The 24,802-nt window shown below is 31.8% G+C and overlaps 1 protein-coding gene across 6 annotated transcripts in view; it reads right to left on the minus strand.

Annotated features, from left to right (window-relative positions):
• Positions 1-24,802, minus strand: part of PCDH11X (protocadherin 11 X-linked) — a 752,740-nt gene that overhangs the window by 109,169 nt on the left and 618,769 nt on the right. For 3 of the 6 annotated variants that reach the window (XM_060291947.1, XM_060291945.1, XM_060291946.1), the window contains exon 7: positions 24,361-24,384. The exons of the other annotated variants lie outside the window; for them this stretch is intronic. In XM_060291947.1, coding sequence (XP_060147930.1) covers positions 24,361-24,384 — 24 coding nt within the window. The remainder of the gene's footprint in view (positions 1-24,360; positions 24,385-24,802) is intronic. 6 annotated transcript variants of the gene reach the window in all.

Below are 24,802 nucleotides of genomic sequence, written 5' to 3' on the forward strand. Positions count from 1 at the left end.
AGAATAGAGTATGGAAAGGGAAAAAGAACAAATTTACAGTGGAGAAACCTGGCATAATATCACCTTAAGCATGTGGTCAAAGAAAATATTACCATTGATGTCATAAGGATATTATATACTCCCAATATAATGAGACAAGAAAGCCATTTCACCCTTCTTTTATTCTCCCTCAAATCCATAACCCCTCTGTTATTCTCCCTCAAATCCATAATCCATAATCTAATCATGAGACAGACATCAGACAGATCCAAATTGAGGGACATTCTAGAAGACCATTACTCTTCAATATTGTCAAGTTCATAGGAAATCGTCATAGGTCGCAAAAAACATGACAATTAAATGCAATGTGTTATCCTGGATTAGATCCTGGAAACCAAGAAAGAACATTTTTGGAAACACTGGTTTAATCTGAATAAAGTCTATAGATTAGTTCCGTTTTAGCAGTGTTGATTTCTTAGTTTTGATAAATGTACCATAGTTATATAAGTTATTAACAATAGGGTAACCTGTGTGACAGCTCTAAGGGAATTCTCTGCATTATCTTTACAGATGTTCTTTAAATAAATGATTCCAGAATAAGAAAAAAAATTCACGACAAAATATTAGATATATACTATATGTAACTATTACACCTCTAATTTACAAATCATTTAATTAAACAAAAACAAATACAAATGATTATTTCAGTGGCAAAATTATAGATAGTAGAATATGACTTTTGATATTAAAATAAAATGTATATATGATAAAAATGTTTTCTTATGTGCTCCCCCTCCCATGATGCAACATATTCATGTTAAATCAGGGTATCATCAAAGTGCAGAATCTAAATAAAGACATTATCACTGTGTCAGATTTGGGGGTGATGAATTTTAGCAATATATTGCGTATAATTTTATGAATAAAATAAATTGTACAATATACAACACTGAAATATATAATTTATGTAAATTAAGGGGAAAGTCTATATAACTGAAAGAACATAGGACTTCCTGAGCATGTGTTATTGACTCCTCTGAGTTTTGGGCCTTCATAAACTAACTATATGATCTTGAAGAACTACTTTTCTATTTATGTACTCCATTCCTACTTCAATGCAAAACTGTTCATATGCATCATGATCATTAAAATCAATATTTGCATCACATGTGAAAATAATAAGACATATTTCCAGAGAAAACCATAATTCAAAAATATACATGCACCCCAATGTTCACTGCAGCACTATTTACAATAGCCAAGACATGGAAGCAACCTAAATGTCCATCGACAGAGGAGTGGATAAAGAAGGTGTGATACATATATACAATGGAATATTACTCAGCCATAAAAAAGAACAAAATAATGCCATTTGCAGCAACTTGGATGGACCTAGAGATTGTCATACTGAGTGAAGTAAGTCAGACAGAGAAAAATATATGATATTACTTATGTATGGAACCAAAAAAAAAAAGGTACCAATGAACTTATTTACAAAACAGAAATAGAGTCATAGATGTAGAAAACAAACTTATGGTTACCAGGGGGGAAGGGGGGGAGGGATAAATTAGGAGAGTGTGATTGACATACACACACTACTATATTAAAAAAGATAACTAATAAGGACATACTGTATAGCACAGGAAAATCTACTCAATACTCTTTAATGGCCTATATGGGAAAAGAAGCTAGAAAAGAGTGGATATACATATATGTATAATTGATTCACTTTGCTGTACACCTGAAACTAAGGCAACATTGTAAATCAAATAAACTTCAATAAAAATTCTAAAAAACGATAAAGTCAAAAGAAATAAATAAGTGCCTTTGTAAATATATCGCAACTCTCTTAGTACAACTTATATATGGTGAAGAATAAAAGATTAGAAATAATTCAACAGCATATGTGTTTTTCTCTAAGCTATTACTAATCATTTGTGATTTAAAAATTTTAAAAATATTTAAAAATCAGTATTTGCATCACATGTGAAAAGAATGAGACAAATTTTTCCCATGCAAGGTGAAGTCTATTGGTCAAGTGACAACAAAGCCACATGCTTCACTGAAGGAACTGTGTCTTTGGGGAATAGTTTAAACTCCAAAGCATTGAGAAAATGCCGTTTTCCCAGCAATCCTTCACTACTTCTGACAACAGTCTGTGTAAAAGGCGATAAATTGTTTAGCTGCAAGGAATGTCAAACAAGCCATGCGCCACAACTGTAACAATTTTCTCTTTCTTTATAAAATTATGGTAATCCATGTGTCTCTGTTGATTTATAAATTCATTTTGTCATTTAAAAAAAAATAGAATCTGGATTATCATAATGTCATACATAAAGCCTACAAGAGGCAGAGAATTTAGTTTGAGTTTAGATGTGTGTCATATGACTTCAGGGAATTTAATAAATACCCTAATTATCATTGAAGGGTAAAAAAAGACAATTAATTTACATGTTCCACATCTTTCCTCAAAACACCTCATATGCTAAGAAGTATCAAAGGATGAGATAAGAAAAAAAATACTGTTTAATGTCAGATTATTAATTCAGACACAATATAGCATTCCCATGGATGTTAAAATACAAATGTTACTGCCTAATTCTTAAAAAGATATTCCTATTTATAACTAACAATCAAGTTGAGACTATTTATAAGGAATCTACACACAAGTTTGAAGACTAAGAAAAACAAGTAAAAGAAGAATGTCCCTACAATTTTAATAAAACATATGTGGGTACGAAAGAGTTACTACAACCTTAGATTTATACGCATACATCTATTAATTTCTATCAAGATTTGTTTAGATTTTAAAATATGCAAATTAACCTTGCTACCTCCTTATCACCTTTAGAGTTAGACACTAATTAACAGAGAAGTTAGCTTAGTTAAAGGTAAAGGTTAATTGTATTTAAGTATAAGAATAGAGGGTTCAAAACATATTCAACAGTTATAAGCTTCTTTGATAAACTCATTAAGAAGTATCTCTCTTGCTTTTTAACTTGACATATATGCCTGAAAATACTGACAATGATAAAAGAATATAATTACACATGAAGCTTTATTTTTTAAATTCATAGAAAAAATATTTCATGGATTGATGAAAACAAGCAGCACCTCTTTTTTTTTTTTTTTTTTTTTTTTTTTTTGCGGTACGTGGGCCTCTCACTGTTGTGGCCTCTCCCACTGCGGAGCATGGGCTCCAGACGTGCAGGCTCAGCGGCCATGGCTCACGGGCCTAGCCACTCCGTGGCATGTGGGATCTTCCCGGACCGAGGCACGAACCCGTGTCCCCTGCATCGGCAGGCGGACTCTCAACCACTGTGCCACCAGGGAAGCCCAGCACCTCTTTTATTAATTTATATTTGGAATAAAAATAAAACAAAATGAGTTTTGCCTAAAGGCTAAGCAGGAAAACAGTATAATTTGCATCCAGATAAATAATAAAAATGGGAAAATAACAAAGCTGTTATTATATTAGCATAATACTGAACATCTTCAATGTCCAAAGGACAGGGCTAAGTTCTTTGTATGCATTAATTCATTAAATCCTCACCATACACTATGAAGTAGTTGCATAATGGTATTTATATTTTACAAATGAGGAAACTGTGCCTTTAAGAGGTTAAATGAGTCTTTGCTAAGAAGAAAGATATGTTTATAATTTGAAATGCTGATGCAAGGAAATATCTTTACACCAAGTCAGGTTGAAAATTGTGGAATGGGTCATTTAAAATCAACCAGGATTTAATATCCTAAAAACCTGAATGAACCTGGAATGTCAGAAACAACCCCAATTTCCAAAATAGTTCTCAGCTTTCTTGGATATATCTCAAAGGTCAAAGTTATTGAAACTACTTTGTTAAAAATATGTTTAGACATCTTTTAAACATGGTTACAGCATTAAAAGTTGCTTTTCAAACAGTAAAGTGTGGTGTGGCAGGCAGAATAAATTCTCCTATCCCCAAGATGTCCAAATCCTAATCCTTGGAATCTTTATTATGTTATATAATACATGGCAAGGGAGAAGTAAGGTTATAGGTGGAATTAAGTTTGTTAATCAGATGATCTTAAAGGAATTATCCTGGATTATCCCAGTGGAGCCAACGTTGTCACAAGGGTCCTTAAATGGAGGAAAGGGAGGAAGAAGAGTCAAAACCAGAGCGATGACATTGTGAGAAAAACTGAACCAGGCTTTGCTGGTTTTGAAAATGGTAAGAAGTCATGAGCCAAGGAATGCTGGTAGCCTTTAGAAACTGCAAAAAGGCAAGAAAATGGATTCTCCTTTAGAGGCTCCAGAATGCTACACAGTCCCATCAATGCCTTGATTTTATCCAAGTGCATTTTGGACTTCTGCTCTCTGGCAATGTAAAATAATAAACTTATTCTGTTTTAAGACACTAAGATTGTGGTAATTTGTTACAGCATCAATAAGAAACTAATACAAACAGAATGTTGCTATAATCTGCTTGATTATTGTTCTAGTAATCTTAGGTGCTATTCAAAATGTTGGTCACAAATATTCACTAGAAACCTGTTAATAAATTGACTTTGAAAACAGAGAAGGTATGCAACTCTCAGAAAGATTGATAAAATTTGCATCCATCTATCTATATCTGTATCTATATCTATATATCTGTATCATCTATACCTATATATCCAACTATATATGCAAATCTAATAGCCAAATTAATATTCAGGAGTTAATTTGCAGTTATTAAGGCATAATTCTAAAAGCATTTCTACCAGTTTTCTATCTGCCTGCTTACTTAAAGCAAACACTAATAAGTTTGACATTCTCTTTTCTTTCAAATACCTGAAGGAAAAATGTTATTTGGTATGAATCACCTGGATTATTTATGTGACTATAAAATTTAAGTTAAAAAAGAAACTTAAAGATTGAATTAGAAAATGTAACCTAATTTCTTGTTACCACCTGAATGGATATCATTCTTGGAAACTTTAGTCGTATAAAAATTATGAACCAGTTAGATGGCTAAATTCTTAATAAACCAGTCAAATTGAATCAATTTAAAAATACTTAAAATATGTCTTTCCTAATTGTATCTCAAGATTTTTATTATTCTAAAATCTAAATTTAATTATAGTGATAACAATAAATTGTTTCATGTGGAAAATTTCTAAAAGTATCTCAAACTATATTAAAGGCCTATAATTTCCATAATCCTTAAAGCTTGTTTGATTATCAGTAGAAGCCTGATACAGTAGAAGATCTGTATTTACAAAGAAAAGTAGCCTTATAAAATTTTCCCTGGTGGACAGGAGACTTTTCTTATGTTACTGAAACAGCAGAGATAAAGAATGAGATTAGCTTTCCAAATGTAACAAAATTCCCTACATGTATTAGGTATTCTATATGTCTAAAATGTGCAAATTAAATTTTATAAGAAAAATTAGGGATTTCTTTCCAGATATTAAAGTATTGTTAGTTTAAGTAAAAATTAAGGATAAATTTCTAGTAATAAAAAATCAATATAAGGTTTACTTTGTAACAATCTATTTTTGTTCTAGTTCTCTTGATTCTGCTTGTTTTATACATAATTTTAAGACCAAGATATACTGTATAAGAATGACATCAAGATTTCTCATAATCCTTACCCTATCATTATTTTATTTTATTTGTGAGGAATTTATCATAATGAGATGTATGAATCTATCCTTGAATTGACCATTTATTTAGAAAAAAAAATGTCATTTTCAATGATCATGACAGATCAGCTATGAATATGAGAAAAAAAAAAACCTTTCAATAAACTGACTTCAATCTATAAAATTGACTTTAAATGTGAATATTCTTTTCTTAAATATAAGTAACGTCAAAATTATTTAAAATTTATTTTTTGTGTGTAAATAACCTCAAAATATATACAATTCCAAGGAATATTAGGAAAAAAAGCAGCTGTTATTGATTTAACTTCACCATTTCTGTTAATGATACTTAACCTATATTCTGTTTTACCTTCTGAAAAAAATTTATATATCCTATAACCTCAGTAAGTGTATTTTTACACCAACTTTCTCTCTGATGTTATTTTTACACACATTTTCACCTTTTTTTGTGTGTGTGTGGTACGCAGGCCTCTCACTATTGTGGCCTCTCCCGTTGTGGAGCACAGGCTCCGGACGCACAGGTTCAGCGGCCATGGCTCACGGGCCCAGCCGCTCCGCAGCATGTGGAATCTTCCCAGACTGGGGCACGAACCCGTGTCCCCTGCATTGGCAGGCAGACTCTCAACCACTATGCTACCAAGGAAGCCCCACATTCTCACATTTTGATAAATCTGTGCTTTTTATTCTATGGTGTTGTAAGGAATCCATATTACTTTGTACCATAAAACATGAATATTTCTTGAACCATAGATCTCAGCTCATTATGAAAAAATTTTCGCTAATATACTGTACTGTTGTAACATATTCAACCTACAAATAATGAAAATAAATTCAGTAAATAATTATTTATTAATAATTAAATACTCTATACGATGGCATTAATCCATGATTGAGTAATCAATATTAATTCATTATGAGCCAGACACTAACCTAAGCATTAGATATATATCAGTGAACATGATCATAAGAGTACTTTTAGCTAGTAAAATAATAGAATTTATTAGCATAACATAAACATAGTCCAGTTGTTTTATTTCCCCATTTCACAATTTAAAACAGTTCACAGAGTATTGAGCACCCAACATACTGACAGATATTTTGTTTAAAGCTAAATTTTATATTTTCACTATACTTCATAATATATAAGATTTTTAAGTGCAGAGATTTATAATTAAATTTTGATGGTTGAAACAGTGGGAATTGAAGGTATACAGAATTAGGTTCAAAATCTTGCTTCGACTATCTGTGAAATGGTCAATATATAGTATTTTGACCTTTGTTTCTTCATCTGTAAACTGAAGGTAACATTTACCATGTGAGGATTAAAAGAGATAAAGAATTCAGAATTATGCCCTCCATTAAAGGTTGTTATTATTTTAACTTCTTATTTCTAATTGTATAGCTTAACTAGTAGGAAAATAGACTGTATTGCATTTTTAATACTATAATCAGATGAAATGTATTCAATAAATGTAATCACACCTAAAACTGATTCCAGGACTGGTGCCAGCTAACATTGTAGAATAAGAAATTCTCAAAATCCTGTCTTCCATGAAAACAATGAAAACACTGGCCAAAATATCAGAACTAAGTTTTTTCAGGACTCTTAAAGCTAACCAAAGGTTTTAAGCAATCCAGAGAAGGTTTATTCAAGAAAAACAACTTTACCTCTAAAAGAACAGCAAGATTTGTCATGCTTTAGCTTACACTAGACTCATTCTCAACCCTTCAGCTCAGTAGTAGCTTTGAAAAATAACAACCCATATTCCTGGGGCAGCTTGGTAACCCCTGAAGAGAGTAGAACTTAATTGAAGCTATTTGAAAAGCCTCATTCCCAAAGGGTTGTCATTATATTACCTGTTTTGTGGTCCCCTGTAAGACCTACTTTTAAGCTGATACAGAGCTCACCCAGTGCTAAAAACCTTCTCCCAGAGAGCTGATGTTGAAAACAATTACAGGCAAGTGTTTTGACATTTCAGCTTCCTGAAGTGATGGATAACAGGGAGTACATAATAGACGTACCAAAAAGCTTAAAATAAAAGGTGGGGAATGAATTTCAACAGGGCCTTTGATAAGCCACAATATATTCTTGGATAACTACAAACACATAAGGGTAGGCCTGATTACATTCTCAGGAAGGACCTGAGAAAGCCCTCAACTTTTGCCTTTGGCTGATATTGAGGCTCTATATGAGCAGAAGTAAAGGCTAAGGGTAGAGGTGTAAAGAGCCTAGCTGAGTGTTGAAGGCATGGCTCAATAGACACAAAAATCTTCTCAGCAAAGACTAGGAGATTTATAGTTCCAGGCATTTAAAGAAAGTGCTGCCCAATCATTAGCTTACCAGTTAGCTATTCAGGTAAATACTTCAGTGAACATGCATAACAAAGAATACACAGTTTAGAGAATTAGTTAAGAAAAGTAATTAAATAAACAAATACAAGTGTCAGCAACAACAAAAAAATATCCTGGGGATGGGGGAGAATCTGATTTCTAGAGTTGTCACATTGTACTATTTTAAACTGCCAGTTTTCAAAAAAATATAAAACATAAATTATGACTTATTCATAGGAATAAAAGCTATAAATAGAAGCTGTCCCTGAGAAAGTGCAGACATTGGACTTATTAGATACAGACTTTAAGCATATATTTTAAATATGTTCAAAGAATGAAAGGAAATTATGTCTAAATAATTTTTTTAAAGCATGGGAATAATGTCTCACTTAATAAAGGATATCAATAAAGAGGTAGAAAATGTAAAAAGAAACAAGTAGATAATCTGGTATTGAAAAGTATGATAACTGAAATGAAAAATTCACTGAAGACTATCATCAGCAGATTGGCACATGCAGAAGAACCAACAAAGTTAAAGATAGGTCAAATAAAATTGTCTATAGGTGGAAAAGAACTAAAAAAGAATGAAGAAAAATGAAGAGACCTGTGAAACACCATCAGATGGACCAATATATTCATAATGGGAATCCGAGAAGCAGAGAATAAAAAAGAAATAATCTCTGAAGAAATAATCACCAAAACCAGCCCCAAATTTGGTAAAATACATTAATATACACATCTGAGAAGCTGAATGAACTCCAATAAACACCTAGGCACAACATAATCAAACACTTGAAAGACAAAGACCAAGAGACAATCTTGAAAGTAGCAAGATAGATATGACTCATCCTGTACAAAGAATCTTTAATAAGATTGACAGTGGACTTCCCATCAGAAACTGTAAAGGCCAGAAGTGTTCAAACTGTTGAAAGAAAAGTACTTCAACCAAGAATTCTTTACCTTGTAAAACTATCTTTCAACAATGAAAAACAAATTAAGACATTCCCAGATTTATTTTTAAAAGAGAGATTCCATTACTAGAAAACCTGCCTTACAGGAAATAATAAAAGAAGGCCTTCAGACTGAAAGAAAAGGACACTGGAGAGTATCTCAAATGCTGGTGAAATAAATGCATAGGTAAATATAAAAGATAATATAATTTATTTTCTATTTGTAACTTTTTATCTCATTTGATTTAAAAGAGAACTGTATAAAACAATAACTATAAATCTTTTGATTGACATACAATATAGAAAGACATAATTCATATGACAATAACAGCATGATGGAGGGGAGAGAGAATGGAACTATAGAGGAGCAGTTTTTATATATTATTAAAATTAGGTTAGTGTTCATCATAACTAGATTGTTATAAACTGCATTGTTCATTATAATCCCCAAGGTAACCACTAAGAAAATAACTCAAAAATATAATAAAAGTAATGAAATTTGTTAAATAGTCATTTAACAAAAAAAGAGGAAAACAATGGAGGAACAAAGGAACAAAAAATGCATAAGACATATTGAAAACAAATAGTAAAATTAAAAATTCAAGTCCTAACTTGGTAATTACCTTAAATGTAAACAGATTAAACACTTGAATCAAAAGGAAGGGAGTGGCATGATATACTTAGAGTGATGAAAGGGAAGAACCTACCACCAATATTACTCTACCCGGCAAGGATCTCATTCAGATTTGATGGAGAAGCAAAAGTTAAGAGAAGCAAAAGCTAAGAGGAGTTAGCACCACCAAATCAGCTCTATAACAAATGCAAAAGGAACTTCTCTAAGTGAGAAACACAAGAGAAGAAAAGGACCTACAAAAACAAACCCAAAATAATTAAGAAAATGGTCATAGGAACATACATATCGATAATTACCTTAAATATGAATGGATTAAATGTTCCAACCAAAAGACACAAGCTTGCTGAATGGATACAAAAACAAGACCCATATATATGCTGTCTACAAGAGACCCACTTCAGACCTAGAGACACATACAGACTGAAAGTGAGGGGATGGAAAAAGATATTCCATGCAAATGGAAATCAAAAAAAGCTGGAGTAGCAATACTCATATCAGATAAAATAGACTTTAAAATAAAGAATGTTACAAGGGACAAAGAAGGACACTACATAATGATAAAGGGATCAATCCAAGAAGAAGATATAACAATTATAAATATATATGCACCCAACATAGGAGCACCACAATACATAAGGTAACTGTTAACAACTGTAAGAGAGGAAATTGACAGTAACACAATAATAGTGGGGGCCTTTAAAACCTAACTTACACCCATGGACAGATCATCCAAAATGAAAATAAATAAGGAAACACAAGCTTTAAATGACACAATAGACCAGATAGATTTAATTGATATTTATAGGACATTCCATCCAAACATAGCAGATTACACTTTCTTCTCAAGTGTGCATGGGACATTTTGGGTCACAAATCAAGCCTCAGTAAAATTAAGAAAATTGAAATCATATCAAGCATCTTTTCTGACCACAACACTATGAGATTAGAAATGAATTACAGGGGAAAAAACGTAAAAAACACAAACACATGGAGGCTAAACACTATGTTACTAAATAACCAAGAGTTCACTGAAGAAATCAAAGAGGAAATCAAAAAAATACCTAGAGACAAATGACAATGAAAACAGGATGATCCAAAACCTATGGTATGCAGCAAAAGCAGTTCTAAGAGGAAAGTTTATAGCTATACAAGCCTACCTCAAGAAACAAGAAAAATCTCAAATAAACAATCTAACATTACACCTAAAGGAACTAGAGAAAGAAGAACAAACAAAACCCAAAGTTAGCAGAAGGAGAGAAATCATAAAGATCAGAACAGAAATAAATGAAATAGAAACAAAGAAAACAATAACAAAGATCAATAAAAGTCAAAGCTGGTTCTTTGACAATATAAACAAAATTGTTAAACCATTAGCCAGACTCATCAAGAAAAAGAGGGAGAGGACTCAAATCAATAAACTTAGAAATGAGAAAGGAGAAGTTACAACAGACATTGCAGAAATACAAAGAATCTTAAGAGACTACTACAAGCAACCCTATGTCAAAAAAATGGACAACCTGGAAGAAGTGGACAAATTTTTACAAATGTATACCCTTCCATGACTGAACCAGGAAGACATAGAAAATATGAACAGAGCAATCGCAAGTAATGAAATTGAAACTGTGATTAAAAATCTTCCAACAAACAAAAGTCCAGGATCAGATGGCTTCACAGGTGGATTCTATCAAACATTTAGAGAAGAGCTAACACCCATCCTTCTCAAACTCTTCCAAAAAATTGCAGAGGAAGGAACACTCCCAAACTCATTCTATGAGGCCACCATCACCCTGATACCAAAACCAGACAAAGATATTACAAAAAAAGAAAATTACAGACCAATATCACTGATGAATATAGATGTAAAAATCCTCAGCAAAATACTAGCAAACAGAATCCAACAACACATTAAAAAGATCATAAACCATGACCAACTGGGATTTATCCAAGGGATGCAAGGATTCTTCAATATACGCAAATCAATCAATGTGATACACCATATTAAGAAATTGAAGGATAAAAACCATATGATCATCTCAATAGATGCAGAAAAAACTTCTGACAAAATTCAACACCCATTTCTGATAAAAACTCTCCAGAAAGTGGGCATAGAGGGAACCTACCTCAGCATAATAAAGGCCATATACAACAAACCCACAGCAAATTTCATTCTCAATGGTGAAAAATTGAAAGCATTTCCTCTAAGATCAGGAAAAAGACAAGGATGTCCACTCTTATCACTATTATTCAACATAGTTTTGGAAGTCCTAGCCACAGCAATCAGAGAAGAAAAAGAAATAAAAGGAATTCAAATTGGAAAGGAAAAAGTAAATCTCTCACTGTTTGCAGATGACATGATACTATACATAGAGAATCCTAAAGATGCCACCAGAAAACTACTGGAGCTAATCAATGAATTTGGTAACTTCGCAGGATACAAATTAATGCACAGAAATCTGTTGAATTCCTATACACTAACGATGAAAAATCTGAAAGAGAAATTAAGGAAACACTCCCATTTACTATTGTAACAAAAAGAGTAAAATACCTAGGAATAAACCTACCAGGAGAGACAAAAGACCTGTATGCAGAAAACTATAAGACACTGATGAAAACAATTAAAGATGATATCTGTTGATGGAGAGATATACCATGTTCTTGGATTGGAAGAATCAATATTGTGAAAATGACTATACTACCTAAAACAACCTACAGATTCAGTGCAATCCCTACCAAATTACCAATGGCATTTTTTTATGCAACTAGAATAAAAACTCTTAAAATTTGTATGGAGACAAAAAAGACCCTGAGTAGCCAAAGCAGTTTTTAGAGACAAAAACGGAGCTGGAGGAATCAGACTCCCTGACTTCAGACTATACTACAAAGCTACAGTAATCAAGACAGTATGGTACTGGCACAAAAACAGAAATATAGATGGAAGCAAGGATATGCAATGGAGAAAAGACAGTCTCTTCAATAAGTGGTGCTGAGAAAACTGGACAGCTACATGTAAAAGAATGAAATTAGAACACTCCCTAACACCATACACAAAAATAAACTCAAAATGGATTTTAGACCTAAACGTAAGATTGGACACTCTAAAACTCTTAGAGGAAAACATAGGAAGAACACTCTTTGACATAAATCACAGAAGATCTTTTTTGATCCACCTCCTAGAGAAATGGAAATAAAAAACAAAAATAAACAAATGGGACCTAATGAAACTTCAAAGCTTTTGCACAGCAAAGGAAACCATAAACAAGACCAAAAGACAACACTCAGAATGGGAGAAAATATTTGCAAATGAAGCAACTGACAAAGGATTAATCTCCAAAACTTACAAGCAGCTCATGCAGCTCAATAACAAAAAAAAACAAACAACCCAATCAAAAATGGGCAGAAGACCTAAATAGACATTTCTCCAAAGAAGATATACAGACTGCCAACAAACACATGAAAGAATGCTCAACATCATTAATCATTAGAGAAATGCAAATCAAAACTACAATGAGATATCATCTCACACCAGTCAGAATGGCCATCACCAAAAAATCTAGAAACAATAAATGCTGGAGTGGGTGTGGAGTAAAGGGAACACTCTTGCACTGCTGGTGAGAATGTGAATTGGTTTAGCCACTATAGAGAACAGTATGGAGGTTCCTTAAAAAACTACAAATAGAACTACCATATGACCCAGCAATCCCACTACTGGGCATATACCCTGGGGAAACCAAAAATCAAAAAGAGTCATGTACCAAAATGTTCATTGCAGCTCTATTTACAATAGCCTGGAGATGGAAACAACCTAAATGCCCATCATCGGATGAATGGATAAAGAAGATGTGGCACATATATACAATGGAATGTTACTCAGCCATAAAAAGAAATGAAATTGAGCTATTCATAATGAGGTGGATAGACCTGGAGTCTGTCATACAGAGTGAAGTAAGTCAGAAAGAAAAAGACAAATACCGTATGCTAACACATATATATGGAATTTAAGGGAAAAAAATGTCATGAAGAACCTATGGGTAAGACAGGAATAAAGACACAGACCTACTGGAGAACGGACTTGAGGATACGGGGAGGGGGAAGGGTGAGTTGTGACAGGGCGAGAGTGAGGCATGGACATGTATACACTAACAAACGTAAGGTAGATAGCTAATGGGAAGCAGCCGCATGGCACAGGGATATCGGCTCGGTGCTTTGTGACTTCCTGGAAGGGTGAGATAGGGAGGGTGGGAGGGAGGGAGACGTAAGAGAGAAGAGATATGGGAACATATGTATATGTATAACTGATTCACTTTGTTATAAAGCAGAAACTAACACACCATTGTAAAGCAATTATACCCCAATAAAGATGTTAAAAAAAAAAAGACACATGTACCCCAATGTTCGTTGCAGCACTATTTACAATAGCCAGGTCATGGAAGCAACCTAAATGCCCATTGACAGAGGAATGGATAAAGAAGTTGTGGTACATACATACAATGGAATATTACTCAGTCATAAAAAAGAATGAAACTGGGTCATTTGTTGAGACCTGGTTGGATCTAGAGACTGTCATACAGAGTGAAGTAAGTCAGAAAGAGAAAAACAAATATCGTATATTAACGCATGTATATGGAACCTAGAAAAATGGTACAGATGAACTGGTTTGCAGGGCAGAAGTTGAGACACAGATGTAGAGAACAAACATATGGACATCAAGGGGGGAAAACTGTGGTGGGGTGAGGCTGGTGGTGTGCTGAATTGGTCGATTGGGATTGACATGTATACACTGATGTGTATAAAATTGATAAAAAAAAATGCAAGTCCTAACTTGGTAATTACTTTAAATGTAAACAGATTAAACACTTCAATCAAAAGCTATAGATTGACAGAACAAATTGAAAAATGATCCAACTATATGCTGACCACAAGAGAAACACTTTATATTCAAAAATACAAATCGGTTGAAAATAAAATGATGGAAAAATAGATACCATGCAAACAGTAATCAAAAGAGGAGTGGAGAAATTGTATTAACATGAGACAAAAAACACATTAAGACCAAAAATGTTACTAGAGACAAAGAAGGATATTAGGTAAGAAAGGGAGATTAAAGAAATTCATATTGGAAGGGAAGAAGTAAAACTCTCTCTATTGACAGGTGAAATAATGTATACAAAAAATCCAAAGAAATACACATAAATACTCTTAGAGTTAATAAACAATTTAGTAAGGTTGCAGGATACAAGATCTACATAGAAAAGTCAATGTTTATGCACTAGCCATGAACAATTTGAAATTGAAATTTAAAAACAATTCTATGCACATTAAAAGAATAAACTATTTAGGAACCTATTTAACAAAAGAAGTTCAAAACTTGTGTATTAAAAACTACAAAACATCAAGAAATTAAATAAAATTTAAATAAATTGAAAGATATGTGTTCATGGATTAGATGACTTTATATTATTAACATGGCAATACTTCCTAAATTGTTCTATATATCCAATACAATTTTTATTAAAATCTGAGCTGATTTTTTTTTAAGAAATTGACTTGCTGATCCTAAAGTTGTTTCAGAAATTCAAGATATCCATATTAGCAAAAACAATCTTGAAAAGGAGGAACAAATTTGGAGAAATGCTTTCTGATAGCAAAACTTAACACACAATTACAATAATCAAGCCTTTGTGGTACAATCATGAAGATAGACATGTAGATTAACAGACCATAATTTATATTCCAGAAATAAACATATTCATTTTGCTCAATTTTTGACATGAATGCCAAGAGAGTTCAATGGGTAAGGAATAGTCTTTTCAACAAATGCTTCTGGAACAATTTGATTTCCACATTCAAAAAAAATGAAGTTGGTTCTTACCTCACCCCATATACAAACATTAACTCAAAATGAATCAAACACCTAAACGTAAGAACTAAAACTATACATTTTTTAGAAGAAAACATGGGTGCAAATCTTGAAGACCTTGTATTAGACATTGATTTCTTGATGTAGAAACCTAAAGCATCAACAAACAAATAAAAAATAGACAAATAAGACTTCATGAAAATAACTTTTGTACTTCAAAAGACACTATCAAGAAAATAAAAAGACAATCTACAGAATGAAAAGAATTATTTGCAGATTGTATATCTTTTATGTAACTAGCATCCAGAATTTATAAAGAACTCTTACAACTCAATAATTTAAAAAAAATACTCCAAAAGAAAAATGAAAGGTATTCAAATAAACTTTTCTCCAAAGAAGATATACAAATGGCCAATAAGCACATGTAAATCTTCTGAGCATCATTAATCATTAGCAAAATGTAAATCAATGCCAAAGTGAGATAATAATTCACACCCATTACTGTGGTTACAATTAAAAAGACAGATATTGACAGACGTTGGTAAGGATTTGGAGAAATCAAAACCACCATACAGTGCTGATGGGAATGTTACATGGTACAGTCACTTTGGAAAACAGTTTGGCAGTTCCTTAAAATATTAAACATAATGTTAACACATGGCCCAGCAATTCTACTCTTTTAAATAATCACTGAAGAGAACTGAAAACATGTTCACACAAAAAAGTGTACACAAATGTTTGTAGCAGCATTATTCATAACAGCCAAAAGATGGAAACACTCACATTTCTATCAACTGATGAATGGATAAACAAAATGTGTGTACCACACAATACAATGATATATTACTCAGCCTTACAAAGGAATGAAGTACTGATATATACTATAATGTGGATAAATCTTGAAAACATTATGCTATGTAAAAGAAGTCAGACATAATAGACTACATAGCGCATGATTCTATTTTATGAAATTTCCTATATAGGCAAATCTAGAGACAGAAGTGAGAGTATTGGTTGCCAGAATGCGGATATGGGGGATTAGGGTGTGACTGCTAATGGTTATGTGGGTCTTTGTGGGTGATGAAAATGTTCTGGAATTCAATAGTGGTGAAGGTTGCACACATTTATGAATATATTAAAAACAACTGAATTGTACATTCTAAAAGGGTGAATTGTATATTATGTGAATTATATCTCAATAAAAGCACTAAATCAACATATATTAGTTCTGCTATATAAGCTTTCAAAGAGAAAATGCTTACAATAGTTGTATTCAAGGGAAAATTTAAAAGTTGAAGAAACGGCAACACACAGTACAACTAAATACCATAACAATGCAACAAATCCTTTTAAATTAGGATGTGTTAATTAATTAGTTAAAAAAAATTTACAATTTCCAGTAGAGAGTCTTTTCAAGAAAGTATCAATTGATTGGGTGATATTTCTTAAGTAAATTCTAAAAGTAAGCAAATGTGTATGGTATAACCCTAATTTTGAGTTTCCATTAAACTGTAAATAAGAATTATTATATAATATTATCATAGATAAAATGGAAATTCAGAGTTCTTGCCAGAAAACCTAAAAGAACATATGGAATTAATAAAACCTTGGTAGTATTTTCCCTTCATAACAATGCTGTTTTTTTGAACATCAACTAATTACAATAAAATATTAAGTTTAGGGGAGTCATAGAACTAACCTCAAAAATAAATTAGGCAGTGCAGTTACTGATAACTAAGGAAAGTGGATGCTTTTATACTTGAGCCTAAAATTAGATTATCAAGTTAAGTAGTTCTGTTATCTGACTTTCAATCAATCCTGATTGCTTTAGCAGCTTGAAAAATGTGGAAGAATATTCAGAAGTATATATGATTAAAAAGTAGTTTTGTTTATACAGTTTTAAACAAAATTCCAATATCATTTTTCATGATGAAGCTATGCATGGACCATTTTGGTATTAAACTGAAATGCAATCATATAGCAGGCATGAAAGAGTACATTCTCAAAGTGATCCATCCAGGCAGACTCTTTGGCTTATACTTCTGCCTCTGAATATTTTGAGAAAATGTTGAAAATTGTATATAGTTTTTTTTCTAGCAATCCCATTTGAAATTTATCTCTATGTTATCCTAATGCAAGGTCACAATATGTGAAATCTTCTTACAAAGTATACCATGGAACATTAATATTAAAATTGTAATTTCGTATATTTATGAATAAATAACTCTACCTCTGCCTCTATCTAACTTCCATCTCTAACTATAGCTATACTACTAATTTTCTCCCATGTCATCCCTTGCCTATTGGAGAGAGATTAAAAGATGAAGGAAGGGAATTAGTATAGTGCCTGGCATGTACCAGATACTCAAAAAAGATTGTTGAATAAAAGGAAGCAAAGGGAAAGAGAGCTGTCGAGAGCTGTCAAGAGGCCTGTGAAAGGGAAGGTTGGGAGGAAAAGGCAGGTTTGTGCAAGACTTTTAGGAAACTCTTTACTCTCAATGTACATTAGCATGAAAGGAGCAATAGGGCTACATCTACAAATATAAGCCAGTTTGATGAAATATTGTTAGAAGAAATCATACAATCATTTAAAAATAACCCATTGTTTGAAAGTGACAGACTTCATCTGTCTCTGCTTTGAAACGTGAACAATGAGTAATGTTTTATACCTACTCATTAAAAGTTGGTGATTATTATTACCACTATCATCAAAATCCATATTTAAAAAAAGAGAATAGCTATTACTTAGTGCCATACAGTCTGCCTTCTGCAATCATCCTTTCTTTCAAGAGCTATGTCTAAATTAATGATAATAGAATCACTCTAGAATTTAAATTTTTGGAGTAACAGTAATTTCCATAGTGTAGCATGAGAACTAATTTCAGTATTTCAATTCAATGAAATATATTTATCAGAAATGTTTGGAACTAGTTTTGTCACAAATTATACAGATATTCAGGAGTAAAATTTTAAATGAAGTCCATTTCTTTGATTAATTAATATTCACATATTTTCTTCTACTGTATGTCCCCAGGTTTATAGTTACATCTTTGACCTACTATAATTTTTTTGGATCTGTATTTTGGAGTGATGATCTTTTTCCAAATACTTTGCCAAATTTCACAGCACAATTTGTTTAATAATTCATGCATATTTGTTTACCTCTGGTTTTGATTATTTTTTAATCATATATTAACTTCAGGTATGCATTATGGTCAGCTTATTTACTATTTTACCACATTGATCTATCAATTTCTACACGCCTACCATCTTGTTTTTGTTAAAGCTTTATATATTCTGACATTTGCTGACAAAAATCTTTCCCCTCTTTTTGTTACTTCTCTAAATATTCTTATTCTATGCATTTTAAACACATTAGAAAAAGCTTAAGAAGGCCAGAGTCAATATATTTGGAAAGTATTTAATATGAGTTTTCTAAAGTTCCCTATTTCTTCCCTCTTATCTTCTAGGATATTGTTATATTTGGAGAACAGCAACAAATATAGACAGCAAATAAAATACAATTTTTGTTAATCTGATATAAATTCAAATTGTGTAAAGCCTTCAACAGTCAGTTTCTTCAAAATGCAAACTGTTAAAATTTTATAAATTTCACTTGGATTCTGAATAATAGGTAAATAGTATATTCCATATCTTTACCTATAAGCAACAATATAATTAGATATGATTGTAGTTAAGAACATGAAGCATTTTTCGATTTACTTGAATGTTGTCTTATTAAATGAGCATTGCAGTTCATTACTTTGTAAGGTGTTTTCTGTTTTTAGCTTGGTGATATTTTGGACCAGTAATAAGTGATTATCAAGTGAAGAAATCAATGCTTTAAATTGTCTCTGACACACAGCACTATTTAGAATCATTTTTATAGCGGGTGAACCTAGGAAATACACCCTGTGAGCATGAGCACCATGAATACCACATGCAGACATCTATTATATAAGTATTTTAGATTTGTTTAAGAAATTACATGCTCTTATTTCATATTCTTAGAAATTCACATTCTTACATTCACATTAACATGGTAAATTATATTGCTAATCTTTTAAAATTGAAGTATCACATTTTATATGAACTGGAAGATAGAAAATTTTCAGCCTTCTGGCTCAAGTTCTGGTAGTGATACATATTGATTATTATAAAATGCTATACAATACACGTTTTAAAATCATCCATGCCTCGAGATTAACAAGCACCAATCAGTGTTCTCTACTGAAGGCTCCTCTTGAAAACTACTCAAGAATTTCAAGGAGAGCAAATTGCAATGAATTGTGTTTCTTAAGAGCCTCAAACATATGACAAAAAGTCTGCAATTGAAAGTGTTGACTTTGATCTATACAGCCCTTTGCTGTTTCACATTGCACATTGTTTCATCCCCCATGACAGCGAAAATCAACAAGAGTACATTTACCAAATGTTTTCTGTTTTTCTTTGAACTTTGACCAGCCAGGGGGAAAATGTCCTCAGATGAGCAAGGATAAATTCAAGGTTTTCAAGCGTTCTTTGTTTGTTTGTTTTTCTTCAAGGTATAATATCAAGCCAATGTATACGAAAGTCCTTTTTTTCTCTGCAGCCCAATCCCAAATCCCTAGTCTTCGAGAGGTATCTAAAGCTTTTTTGATGTAGCAGCCACTAGTCACACATAGCTATTGAATACTTAAAATGTGGCTAGTTGGAACTGAGGTGTGCTGTATGTGTAAAATGCATGCCAGATTTCCAGATTTACTATGAAAAGAAATGTAAACTATCTTATAGAAAATTTTTATATTGATTACCTGTTGGAATAATGATATTTTGTTTATGTTGGGTTAAATAAAATATATTGGTAAAAATGAATTTCACCTATTATTGGTTTTTTTGTTTGTGTTTTAAATGTGGTCCCTAGACAATTTAAAATCATATATGTGTCCCTCATTATATTTCCAGTGACAGTGCTGATCAAAATCAATGATAATAAATTACTTGAACTTCAAGAATCCTGGGCTATATTCTCAGATAGACAATTTACCTAATGAGAAAGTTGCCTTTTCAACAATCAATTGTTATGTGTGTCCTAGAAAAAAATCACCTGTTTGTAAAGTATATTTCGATAGAAAAATTCTGCCTCATAGTAGATCCAGCTTTTGATATGGCATCTGCAAATGAAAGTAAAGTAATATTTTATCATTTTACTGTGTCAGTCAAATAGTATCAATTTCAAGGCAATATAAGAGTGATGTAAAATAAAATTATGCTTTATGAAATCAGGGTTACTATTCTTATTAGCTGTAGCAGAAGTAATGTTTATGGGTCGTTTAAATGTTCAAGCCATGATTTGCTAACAAGCAGCTGACCAATATGTCACCTAGCAATACTATTTATTTCTCTACAAAGATTTTTTAAAAGACATTAGTATATACTCAGAACATAAAGTTTAAATTATGCATCTTTATTCACAAATTATATACTGTTTCAAAGCTATGCCAAGAGTTTTTATCAGAATGATAACACTAAAATACTGCACCCATTTTCTAACTTTAATACACTGCATAGCCTCAAAAAGATACTAAATTTTCTACTAATCAGTCAACTTTTATGTGATAAATAATATCACATTTGTTTCTTTTTTCTTCATTGTAAAAAAAACATTAAAAAACAATACAATTTTATCATAAGACATGTTTTTTCTAATTCTATGTGTCACTGTATAATACATAATATGGTGGAATGAACTTGTTATACATGATCTAAAGAAGGCAATTTTAGATAGTAAAATATGCAAATCCTTCATTAGACTTAATTTCTTTCACAAATATTGCTCTATGACATTCTAGAGTCTACTATTAGTAATCGAAAACAAAACTAACAAAACTGCATATTGATTTAGTCCTTTGGTCTGAGAATTTAGGGAGATACTATATAAATTAACATAAAGTGATTAATATTATGGCCTGTGCTATAAGTTTTTCATTTTGAAACTTACACATACATTTTCATTAACTCCTGACCATGAAAAAAAAAAGATACCTTATGAAAAGACATTACTTTTCTTACTAATTGACATATGAAAAGCTCCATATCTATCATGCATAAGGATGAATTATATTTTATGTTCACAAACTATTATTAACTAAGTAGTTGGATGAAGATAGGTGAGGTGATTCATTTGGCTGAGAGATAACTCATTTCCCCAGTTTTTCCTAGAACCTTCCACTTCAACCTACTTCCCCCCCCCCACATTCTAATCTCTAAACAGCTTCTCCTGACTCAAATTCAACATTTCAAGTCTAAAGTAATGAACTCCTAAATTACAGCTGGCCCTTGAATACTAACAATAAATATGGAAACCTCTCTCAAGAACAGATCCATGAGAGCTATCTGAAGGCCAGAAGGGTAATAAAACACTGTAATGATATGCCAACACTCAGCTTGGACAACTGAACATTACTATGGGCAATGAACGACTGCAGGTAGACAAACCAGTTGACATTCTATTGCTTAAACCCTAGACCTCAATGAAAACAGAAAATGTAATTGATATATTATAGCTAAAACTCTCACCTTACATTAAAACTTGTCCACAAAAAAGGAAAGTACACTTGCAAGCAAATTCAATGAAAGGTATTAATTTATAAATGTTTATTAATGTATGTTTTCCTCAGAAGGTGGTACAAAAGAATTTGCTCTGAATGAACTGACAAGTATATATTTGCAATTTCTTACTTGGGGACAAGTAAAGCATAACAGAATTAAAAGTAATTATCTTATTACTAAGAATTTGCATGTATATATCTTATTTACTGTGAGGGAAAAAGCCTACATATTTTTGTATTTAAGAAAAAACTCAATGTCATCCCTGGTTATCAGTTACCCTTCAATAGAAGAGTTAAATAAACAAAATGATCTTAGTTTTATAAATTTATGATTAGACTCGCAGAGGGCTTCTTCCTCTTATAAACTAACATTTAACTACATAAAATATGCCTAAGAAATTGTGCTATGTGAGTTAAATAATAGCAAGTCTACTCAAATGAGTTGATGAAAAATGGATATATAAAATATGGTATGAAAATTTTCATAGAATATAACTACAAAAGGTACTATGGTGTTTCAGTGCAGTTGGAGGCAGAGCCCAGTTGCATTATGAATATACTAAATAAATATCAATTACAGCAAGGTTTAAAATATGAGTTTAATTGCAATGATCATTACTCATTGGTGTATTGATAAAGGTTTAAAAATCTAAGTAATAGTAGTGTTTTATACAGGGAAAGTGCTTTAATTCATTTTATCAAATGAATTTCTATATTATTTAGCCTTTCTTTGCCTCAGTTTCTATCTTTACAAAAATGGATAAAATGATAGAACTTACACATAGCAGGGGTGTATTAAGATAAAAACATTTGTAGGTTATAGGGACAGCGTATAGAACTGTACACACTTGTTTTTTTTTTAAATTTGTGATTATTATTATGTTGTCATGTTTTAGCAGCATGACTTCTCCTGAGGCTTAAGCATAATTATGATTACTAGATTTTTTTAATGAGGGAAAGAAGAAAATGAAGACTCTGAGTTTAAATGACTTGGCCAGTATGCATCTAGTCAGGTGCAGAACTGTCATTAGAACTCTAGATGTCATGGCTCACATTCAAATGCTCTTTCCACTATGCCTCTGAATAGTTATGCTCAAAACACCTTGACTTTGCATCACAACCCAAAAATATCACCATGACTTTATATAGCTCTAGTTTCTGAACAGTATCTATCATGGGATACGTAGAAACTAATGAGAAGGGGAGAGAAAAAATGAAAAGTACATGTAATGCATCCACTTTCACATGAATAACCCATGTAAATGTTGAATACTCAAGACTTTCATGGGGAGTAAAATATTTAGCTTGAAATTCTGCTAGTTAGATGATAGTTAAAAATTTATCATGGACATTAAAACAAATTACATAAGATCACAAGAGAAATATGCCAATGCAATGTAAAAAGACCAAAGCAACATTGAAAAAAACATTTAAAATACCAAAAATAATAACACATGCTGTTAGTATTGATGATATGTCAAAATTAAAAACTAAAGGGGAAGTTCTTTACATAACGATTTAGATTTTTATGACTGATTTCAGAAAAAATTATTCTTTGAGTGCTATTTCCACCCAGTCAAAATATTGATGGACTGTAACATATTTTAAAAGTGTGTGAAGTGAAACGAATTATTGTCTTAAATAGCAATGAAACAATATGATAGATCCATCCTGAACTATGAAATACACAATAAAGAAATTGGTGCATATACACAGAGAATGCAAATATATTTGGAACATTCAAAATACCCTGCATCATTTTAAAACTTTATCAGCACAGTAAAATTAGATACGTTTTAACTGATTGCTTAAACTCCATATTTAAAGATATTTGTTTTCTGTTGACCATGACTTAGTATAGATTCACATGTAATCCATATATATTTTTTGGCAAAGAAAATGCATATTATTTACAAGTTCACAAAGAATGTTAACTTGGATTATTTTGTTAGGCATGTATACAGCATTCACAGTTTACAGATCAACTTCAAATGAAAATATAGAAAAGTAGAATTATATATTTAATGCATCCTCAGACAGATGCCTAAATATGCTTATACTGTCAGAGGAGAAAAATGAATAATTAAATTCATAGGTAATTTGAAAGTAACTACTGTAAGTCAAATAAATGACAACAGGCTCACATTAACATCTAAAGATTAATTACACATAACTTGGAAAAAGCATCCAGTTATATAAGATAACCAAATGACTGATACCTTTCCTAGATATCAGTTCATTTTAAACATATTAAAAATGTGTTTGAAGCAAACAGTTGAAATTGCAATGTTTTATGAGAAATGAAGAGGCCAAAGTTCTTAAAACAAACACAAATTCATTTTAAAATGATAAATGCACCATGGTTATGATTTGTGTTGATTTCTACTGTACCTTTCTTTAGTCCAGGAATGAAAGCTAAAAAGACAGTTTAATAAAGTTAAGTACAAATAAATATTTTCTTTTATTCCCAATATGTTACATTAACTAAATAAATGTAAATTGTAATATATTGCAATATATGTTCAACATCATTTTTTAGAGAACGTGATGACTGAGATAGATAAGGTAGAATACTGATAACCCATAAAAATCTATCTCCTATAGTATGTTTTTCTAAACTCAGACCAAGCCTATGCTATATTCTGACCTCTTGGGAAGTCATGATTGGTCCTTCCCCTGAAGGCAATGTATTGTTGAACTCAACATTTTGCAAGAACTCAGTAGATTTTCTAGCTTCATTGCTGATGATAACAAAGTGTAGTCCTCTATTAAAATTTCACTTTTTCTCCTGGAACCTCCTACAGGAAGTGTAGCATAAGGAAAACATTGTTTT

The sequence above is a fragment of the Globicephala melas genome, chromosome X (genome assembly GCF_963455315.2).
Source record: "Globicephala melas chromosome X, mGloMel1.2, whole genome shotgun sequence".
In the NCBI taxonomy this organism is placed as follows: domain Eukaryota; kingdom Metazoa; phylum Chordata; class Mammalia; order Artiodactyla; family Delphinidae; genus Globicephala; species Globicephala melas.